Below are 10,044 nucleotides of genomic sequence, written 5' to 3'. Positions count from 1 at the left end.
ATCTATGGGATGCAGCAAAACCAGTTCTAGGGGGAAGTTTATCACAATACAGGCCTTCCTTACAAAACAAGAAAAATGTCAACCTAACCAACCACTTAAAAGAATTGCAGAAGAAAGGAAAGAATAAAGGTCAGAGAGGAAGTAAATAAAATACAGATTTAAAAAAAAAACAATAAAAGCAAGAGCTGGTTCTTTGAAAGGGTAGACAAAATTGACAAAACTCTCCAGGCACAAAAAGACAAGAGAACCTAAATAAACAAAATAAATGAAAAATCAACCAGTAACACAGAAATACAAAAAACTATAAGGGAATACTATAAACAATTATATATCAACAGATTTGAAAACCTAGACGTAATAGACAAGTTTCTAGAAACATAGAGCCCACCAAAATTGAATCAAGAAGAAATAGACAATTTGAAAAAACTCCCTACAAAGTCCAGGACTGGATGGCTTCACAGGTGAATTGTACCAAACATACAAAGAAGAACTTATACCAATCCTTCTCAAACTCTTTGAAAACACTGAAGAGGAGGGAACACTACCAAAGACATTCTATGAAGCCACCATCACCCTGATACCAAAACTGGACAAAGGTATCACCTAAAAAGAAAATTACAAGCCAATATCTTTGATGAATACAAATGCAGAAATTCTCAACAAAATATTAGCAAATTGAATCCTACAACACATAAAAAAGATCATACATGGGACTTCCCTGGTGGTGCAGTGGTTAAGAATCTGCCTGCTTGGGCTTCCCTGGTGGCGCAGTGGTTGAGAGTCCGCCTGCCGATGCAGGGGACACGGGTTCGTGCCCTGGTCCGGGAGGATCCCACATGCCGCGGAGCAGCTGGGCCCGTGAGCCATGGCTGCTGAGCCTGTGCTCCGCAACGGGAGAGGCCACAACAGTGAGAGGCCCGCGTACCGCAAAAAAAAAAGAATCTGCCTGCTAATGCAGGGTACACGGGTTCGATCCCTGGTCCGGGAATATCCCACATGCCACGGAGCAGCTAAGCCTGTGCGCCACAACTACTGAAGCCTGCGTGCCTAGAGCCCATGCTCCACAACAAGAGAAGCCACTGCAGTGAGAAGCCCGCACACTGCAATGAGGAGTGGCCCCCACTCTCAGCAACTAGAGAAAGCCCATGAGCATCAACGAAGACCCAACACAACCATAAATAAATAAATAAATAAATTTTTTTAAAAAAATCATACACCAAGTGGGATTCATCCCAACTTCATAAGGATGGTTTAACATATGCAAATCAATCAATGTGATACAACACATCAAAAGACAAAAAACACATGATCATCTCAATAGATGCAGAAAAAGCTTTTGACAAAATTCAGCCTCCATTCATAAAAACTCTTTCCAAAGTGGGTAGAGAGGCAACATATCTCAACATAATAAAACCTATTTATGACAAACCCACAGCCAATATAATACTCAATGGTGAAAAGCTGAAAGCCCTCCTGCTAAAATCTGGAACAAGACAAGGATGCTCACTTTCACCACTTCTACTGAACATAGAACTGGAAGTCCTAACCACAGCAAGACAAGAAAAAGAAAAAAGGTATCCAAATTGGTAGGGAAGAGGTAAAATTTTCATTATGACATGAAAATGACATGATCCTGTATACAGAAAATCCTAAGCACTCCACACAAAGACTACTAGAACTGATAAACGAATTCAGTAAAGTACCAGGATACAAAATTAACGTACAGAAACTGGTTGCATTTCTTTACACTAACAATGAAATATCAGAAAGGGAATGTAAAAAACAATAAATCACAGCCCCAACATAAAAATACTTAGAAGTAAACCTGACCAAGGAGATGAAAGACTTACATGCTGAGAAGTATAAAACATTAATAAAGGAAATTAAAGATGATTCAAAGAAATGGAAAGATATCCCATGCTCTTGAAATGGAGTAATTAATATTATTAAAATGACCATACTACTGAAAGCAATCTACCTATTTAACACAATCCCTGTCAACTTACCTATGACATTTTTCACATAACTAGAATAATCCTAAAATTTACATGGAACCATAAGAGACCCAGGATTGCCAAAGTAATCCTGAGGAAAAGAACAAAGCAGGAGGCATAAACCTTCCAGACTTCAGACAATACTACCAAGCTACAGTAATCAAAACAGTGTGATATAGGCACAAAAACAGACACATGGATCAATGGAACGAGACAGAGAGCTCAGAAATAAACCCACACACCTATGGTCAATTAAACCTTAAAGGAGGCAAGAATATAAAATGGGAAAAAGACAGTCTCTTAAGCAAGTGATACTGGGAAAATTGGACAGCTGCATGTAAACCAATGAAGTGAGAACATACCTTTACACCATGCACAAAAATAAACTCAAAATGCCTTCAAGTTTTATTTATTTTTAAGAAATCCTCTTCAGTTATGACTATGGAAAATCCCCCAGATGTGTGCATGTGTGTACATATGTAGATACATATGGAAAATAAATTTATTTTAAAATACGTGGCAATGCTAAGAAATTACACCAAGCTATACTCATAAAGACATAATAAAAACATTGGCTCCTGCCTCTGTTTTTTAAAAAAAGTCTAAATTTAAAATGTGCTTTTATTTATCAGAGAAAGTCCTCTGCAAGTTTCCTCTTGATGTCTGGAGCATCTGAACAAAGCTGATTCTATGGAACAAACTAAATAACTGAGGCTTTTAGCTTCTTGCATGAATTTGCTTTGGGAAGAGGCCAAATTTGGGGGGAGAATTATATACTCTTCTCTAGAACTTAACAGAATCTTTCCCCCAAATTAAGCATTCACAACTCCCAGGAGTTTCTCCTTTGCCCATACACAGCACTTTTCCCCATGAATTCACCCTTGACTTGGCCTTCAATTTGGAAGGTCTGGTCTCACCTGCTTCTACTCCAAATGAATAAAATTCCACCTTGCTCAGAGAGAGAGTAATTGATAGTAATTTGTATTCACACAAATTCTTTTTTGCTGCTTCAATATATTATTTCAAGGAAAGTGAACATCCATGCAAAGTCACACCATTATCAACAGACACATTTACTTCTATTTCCCACCCATCAGCATGGGCCCCTTTACTATTATCCATAGGAAGAGCACTATAATATATTAAAATGACATGTAAGTTACCATGTTCATTAATCCACACCAAAGAGTAGTCACAAAGCACTTGCAGCCTTTCAACGTTGGGCACTTAATTATAGATATTCTTCTTCTACTTTTTCTATTATTTTGTGAAAATTTTCAGACACACAGAAGAGTTGAATTATACAGTGAACACACCTAGATTCTCAAGTTTACATTTTGCTATACTAGGAAAAGGCTTCTTTAGTTACACAATTCTGGGTACACCTATACTCTGACTTCCTGTTAGTTTACGTAGAGTAATAAAGGTCTGGTTCTGGTATTAAAAGCATGAAAGAGATTGTTAACCTTACCCAAGAGTCAGCCACAAAACTGTTGTCAAAACAAACTAAGCTTTTTTCTAGACTCACCAAAAAGAGATAACATTCTCATTTCTTCCAAAGAAAATAACTAAAAGACAGAGGTCAGTTAAGCACCATAAAGAAAAATAAATGAAATGGCCTAGATACTAACAAACACATTATGTTAAAAGAAGCAACATTTGGAGAGAAAGGAGTAACTTACTACTGTTCATGCCTATGATGCACACTGCTCACCATCCCAAACGTACGCAATACTGTTTCAGAAATTCTAATCTGTTCCAGCCCTAACACTGCTAACTCTAGCAGAACATTCACAGGCAATAAAAATAGTCCGTATGGACACTGTAGTGATAGGAGGCTCAAACCAGCTATCGCTGGAAGCACATGACCTGGTAAGATATTACAAAATAACCGCTGTCAGCATAGGAAAGCTTAGAATACCAAAGGAGAGATTTTGCATTTCATTCTGCTTTAGTTCAAGGTGAAGTCATTTAAATGATTAAATCTGACCAAATGTTGGGAGCACTAATAGCCATGTTGTTTATATAAAGGCTTTCCTCAAGGAACATAAAACAATTTAAAAACATTATTTTACTTTTCTTCACACTTTGGAGGTAGCAGCCACGAAACATTCCCAATTAACTGAGGCACAAATCAATTCTGTGATTTGTCTACGGTCCCAATATGATTCCGACCTGTAGCTGGGAATGAAACCCAGTGTCCTGATTACCACAAATACCAGAAATACGCTCTCAATCAGCGCTAAGTAGAAGAACAGGAATTTTTACGAAATGATGCTATATGGGTTAAAGCTTAAAGCCTTGCTAACGATTAAGATTATATGCAAAGTAAAATAGAAATGGTGTCTGCTGAGGTCTGCTGCACAGAGCAGCTCTCTGTAATGCTAAAATAGACCATCTTACTCTCTGCAGTTCCCAGCAGCCAGGCCTCGAGGAGTGAGGAGTGGAAGGAAAAGTCTTCTCTGCCAGAGCCCTCCTAACTGGGGTCAGAGTCACTCTAGAAGGCTCAGTTTCCACTGGGTTTTTCTGTTGATCTTTGGTGGTATAAAAAGCTCAGCATCTGAAAGAAAGGAGAGGGAAACTGTGATAAGCACACTATTTTTTCTTGGTGGGAGCTGAGGCAAGTAACTCTAAGCTAAAATTAGGCAACTGGGCTTTGCACCTACAAGACGACCATCAGAACCAGAGTTAACTTTCATCAAACTATACACCTAAGATCTGTAAATTTTACTGTATGTAAAATTTACATCAATTATAAGAGTAAAAAAAAAGTAGTGGCATGTATTCAGTAAGTAAAGTTAATGGACGGAAAATGCTTTATGATAAAAATTTCTGCAAACACACTGATCAATAAAAATGTCCATATTTAAAAAAAATAAATAAACGGAGGCGGGCGATGGTTGGGGGAAATTTGTCACCGTTAGATAAAACTCGCAGGCCCTCTTTCAGTTAGCTTTATGGAGTCTCTTATCTAAGTAGGAATCATATACAGGACGTAGAGACATGAGAAAACATGCATATATAAAGATGATCTTTCTCAGTATTATTCATGGTACATCTGTATATATGACCCATACAGACATGAAAAATTATTTACATGAATATTTTGAAATGTGTGAAAAATGTGCAAGATAAAGTGTTTTAAAAACATGGTTTTCATTATACATATATACATGCATGGTACACATGTATAACTAGAAATTATTAAATCTTAATTTTCTTTGCCATACTTTTCTGTACAATCCAGATTTTCTCTACTAATCGTAACAGTTTTATAATTTCATATACAATTACTACTCTCTACACCCCCAAACAAAAATCTATATAGACAGAAAGATCACAAGAGGTTCTACTTATTTATAATATTGGAAAAGCCTACTTAAATTCATTGTGAACAAGCTCCATAATTTTATGTTAAATAGTGGGTAAACTTTGAATGAGACTCCATCTTTTTGTAAAAAAGAAACAAGTTCTGAAAATAGTGTATCTTACTTTTAAAAATTAGGCATAACTACAATTATATTTGATTCTTAGACTTAACCAAGAATAAATACCAAGTATTGACTTATTGGCAGGAAAGAAATTATTCTGACAAACTGTATGACAGCAGGACATGACATCTTTCACGTTTCCATGAGTGAATTTCACAGCACAGAGAGAGTCATTTCACAAAAACATTTTGAGGGCTTTATCAACTTTCCCAAAGACTTCTCTTAATCCTTTGATAGTCAAATCATACTCATTTGAAGTAATTTTGTTATCAATTATAACAAGCCCAATTCGGCCATGATTTAAGCACTACTCTAGTAAAAGGTTAATCCATTTTATGAAATGGATTACATTTTTGCAGACTTGCAATCAACCTGCATGGTACTGCGTTGCATCTTAACATGAAACAATCAGAAAATGCCCCATCAAGTCACTGATCCCCTACTACTACTGTTAGCTGGGAAGGGGCAGGTGAGGAATATTTTGAGAGGAACTAATTTTGTGAGTAGCTCATCCACCTCTTTTTGAATTATGAGAATTTCTCCTTTCCTAACAATCTACACTTGTGTTCCTACACAGGGACACGGATAATACATACTCTGATAATGAGGAGCCTCAACATTTTAAAGTCTTTAAGGCTCAGCTGGGAAATGGAAGTGCTCTTTAATAAAGCCAACTAGACCACCCTAGAGAAAGGTGTGAGTGAACTTGACCTGAAGGTCAGCATCAAGCCAGCAGTGAGGAAAAGAGGGGACAGAAATCACAACTGGATTCGACACATTACAAACTAAACAATTACCAAACAGCCTCTGGTCTGAGATGAATTGTAGCATCTCAGAAATAAGTGTACGTTTGGGGACTGATACTAAAGGCAGCTTGCCGGCCTCCAGGAAGAAGGGGATCTAGGGATACAGCAGTTAACTGTCTGCATATATGAGCTTAGCTGGAACGGAAGGTGGTTAATTTATTCCTGGTAGCAACATAAGCCATGAAAGTTAAACTTGACATGGCTCCCACAAAGTCTACTTCAAATGTCATCAAAATGCTCCCACAGTGTAGCACTTAAATGAAAAAATTTCAGAATGTTGCCTCTCACATGCCAGAAATGCAAATAGCACCAGTAAAAATTGCCACCTTTTCAAAGCTAAAAATAAGTTGCTATGCTTGACTAATCCACATGAAGGGCAAATACTGTGGCACCAAATTGATCTGTCAAAAGGTTTTTAACCAACTTTCAAAAGAAAGCCTTTAGGGCTTTTAACTTTGAGGAATATGTAACCTAACTGATGAGAATCCTCTCCGCTGCCCCCCACAAAGAAACAAAACATTTTAGGAATTCAACAGAAAATGCAGATGAAATGCTAATCCTCTTTGGATTTGTTTTCAAATTATACTGTTAATCCTAAGTATGACTAAAATGGTCCAGCTCTTAAGCAAGGAATATGAAAATGTCCCCAAGACACAATGCAAAACTGCCAATAGCCAAAAAGGATGATTCAGATGAATCCTTAAAAGGTATGTGCAAATTAGACTGTTTAGGAGTCACACTTCTTCAACTGTGATGTGTCTGTATGGACTAGTGTATGCCATTGTATTGACAAGTGTGTATGTCAGAACAATTTTTTTTTAATTATACATTTAATGTCACATTGGATTTCTTACCCGCCAACCCAGGATCCCAACACTAAAGGCATTAAACTAATTTTACTAAAGATAGAATCTTAGAACTGAGGGAAAATAGTAGTGTTTCCCCAATCTCTCCTTATACTACTAACCATCTCAACACCTACAAAAAGATACTCCTTCTGCTTAGTACTATAATAATTTAGAGAGAAAAAAATACTAACCAAGAACAGGAAATGAAGTCTTTTCTTGTTGATAAGAGGCCATGATACTATTCGCAGTAGAATTGGGACCTAGAACCTAGGTAGAAAGTAGACTGAATCAACAAAGATTATCTTATACTTCTGCTGACTGCAAATACCAAATCTCTACCAGCAATAAATAGCCTTTCATTTTCATTATGGTATCAAACACATATGTGATTTTAATTGGCCAGTTTCTCCAGTCTCAATTCAGACCTCTACATCTCCTGTCCACCAGAAGAACAAGGTAATGATGGGGGGAAAACAGAAAAAGAAAATCTCAGTGATATAAGCCTGGTCCTTTCCAAATAAGTGAGCCATACCCTGGGGGGAGGGGATATAATAAGAGGTTACAGAATACACAGGGCACCAGACTGTACTCAAAGATTTGTGAGAATTTTTACATTAAAACAATTCTGTGCATATCATGGAGGAGAATGCAAACTTGCACGTGTTCAAGGTAAACAAGAAACTTTGCAGGAATTCCACACCCGCTCGAGCCTCAGCAGGCACACTCCAGGCCCTCCACCTCGCCTTCACTCAGGTCTGCGTGTTCTCTCCTGGTGCACTCTTCAGTAGTGATGTCACGTGCTCAAAACACTGCCATGTGACTATACCACGTGGTATCCTGCACATATGACATTACCATGCTTTACCAACCAAAGCAAAAACACAATTTTCCTGGTCATTTCCCCTAGAAGACTCGTAAGTTGGTATCTTAGATGTTAACATGATCGGAATAGACAAGGATAAGGGAGGGCGTGGGGAAGCATTATAAATTGTTAGCCTCGAAAGCACTAGTTCTGAAGGTGATCACATTTCTTCTAGGAAATACCTATTCCAGTAAATTCAAGTATTTATGGGAGGCTAATTCTCAGTTGTTTATATTTTTATGGCTTGTAAAATGCTTTTATATCTACCTTCTCATCTAACCTTCAAAACATTCCAGTGAAGTACACAGGGGAGCATTATCCCCATTTATAACTGGGGAAATCAAGACCCAGTAAGTTTATGAGCCGATTTCCAGCCTCTTAGCGCCAAACCAACCCTTCCTATACACTGCTCGTGATGCTGGGACTGGGGGCCTGAGAAAACACCCCTCCTTGGACAGCCGTTATGCTCCAACAATAGCAGACACCAGAGGGACAGGGCAAGGCTGGATGGAGGAAGGAGAGGGAATTTGTTCCCTTGTTCGCTTGCTTTCACTCAACAGTAGCTCTGTACCCCGCAGCAGCTGTTTGTTCCAGTTTCTGTTTATTTTTATACACTTAGACCCAGCCTCATCCTGCCCCCTCGGCAATACCAGCACCAGCTGGCTGCCACCCCCTTCTCCGAGGTTCAAGAACCAGCTCTGCAGGGGCCTCACCTCCAAGCGTCTAAATTCTAAGAATCCCAAACTCTTCCTATTGTTCCTTCAGCCTTAGGGGTACAAGCGGCTGCCCACAGTTACAATCTCAATGTTCCTTCTCTGTGTTCCCTTTCTGCCTTCTCAGTCCTCTAGTACTTGGTTAACCAGTTCCATGTATTAAACTCTCTCTGATAAAATAATAGCTGTGGTTTTCGTTTTCCTTATGGACTCTGACTGATAAACCAGCCTTTCTGAATCAAAATTGAAACTTTGAACAATAGACCTGAGATGTAAAAGACTGAGCAGATATACACAATAAATAGATGACAATACATTAGAATTCTTGATGGGACACAAACAGCTTTAACATAATTAGCAAGCTTGTTACAACAACACAGAAGTGATGAGTCAAATTTACTATAAAATGAGAAAAATCAATTGTCTGGGCTTCCTTTAAAGAACTCAGATCCCATCCATAAGTCTGAACAGAGAGGTGAGAGGCCAAGTCTGGTCCTAGCTTGCCCCCTACCCTGACCAATCTCACTGAAGGTCAGGGACAACCATGTGACTTTCCCATCTTCTCCATGACAGCAGTTTCATGCAGAAAGGAGAAATAAAAAGCAAACTTAACCTAGGCCAAGGTGTACTATGAACTATACCATCAAACATAAATCTTCTTACTGACAGCTTAAACATAAGCCTAAGACAATTTAACTATTGTATAGTATGTTTTAAGAACAGGAAAATCTTTTGCTCTATTAAGAGATTGTGTGAGAGTAATAACCTGTCAAAAATAACCTGTTAAACATAAGCCTGAGACAATTTAACTATTGTATAGTATGTTTTAAGAACAGGAAAATCTTTTGCTCTCTGTTAAGAGATTGTGTGAGAGTAATAACCTGTCAAAGTGATTAAAAAAAAAAAAGCACATTCTGTCTTTGAGGAAAACTTACAGGTGTAGCTGAACTTTGCTGAGGGGTGAGAGTCCAAATTTCTGGAAGTGACCTTTCCATTAGCTGCAGAGTATCTTCAAAGGCCTTCTGTAATTCCCTTCCTTGCCCGTCAAACTCAAAGAGAAAGAGTATCTTTAAAATATGGTATATTTCATCTAGAGAGAAGAAATTTGAGAGTGGTATGTTGTATCACCGGCTTCATTGCTAGAATCCAAACAGGAGTTTCTTTCCCAAGTGAAAATATCTAATAGCATACTACAGTATCTCCCTCATTTTCTTCTTTCTCCCCCAGAGCTGGAATAATTCAACATATCTACTACAAAAAGAAAACAAACCCACAAGAGCCAAGCAGGAAAGCAGTGCCTCCTCCGTCTTTACCCTGGTTTCAGTGATAG

General features: G+C 38.1%; 1 protein-coding gene across 2 annotated transcripts in view; it reads right to left on the bottom strand.

Moving 5' to 3' along the window:
• Positions 1–2,387: 2,387 nt before the first annotated feature.
• ELP1 (elongator acetyltransferase complex subunit 1) overlaps positions 2,388–10,044 on the bottom strand; it is a 65,438-nt gene continuing 57,781 nt past the window's right edge. For both annotated transcript variants that reach the window (XM_082624499.1, XM_082624498.1), the window contains 3 exons: positions 9,650–9,804; positions 7,331–7,406; positions 2,388–4,554 (listed from right to left, as the gene is read on the bottom strand). In XM_082624499.1, the coding sequence (XP_082480625.1) occupies positions 4,487–4,554; positions 7,331–7,406; positions 9,650–9,804 (299 nt within the window). In that variant the 3' untranslated portion in view covers positions 2,388–4,486. The remainder of the gene's footprint in view (positions 4,555–7,330; positions 7,407–9,649; positions 9,805–10,044) is intronic.

Source organism: Mesoplodon mirus, assembly GCF_964341445.2.
Source record: "Mesoplodon mirus genome assembly, chromosome: 1".
Taxonomy (NCBI): domain Eukaryota; kingdom Metazoa; phylum Chordata; class Mammalia; order Artiodactyla; family Ziphiidae; genus Mesoplodon; species Mesoplodon mirus.
This window is presented reverse-complemented; position numbering and strand designations above follow the sequence as displayed.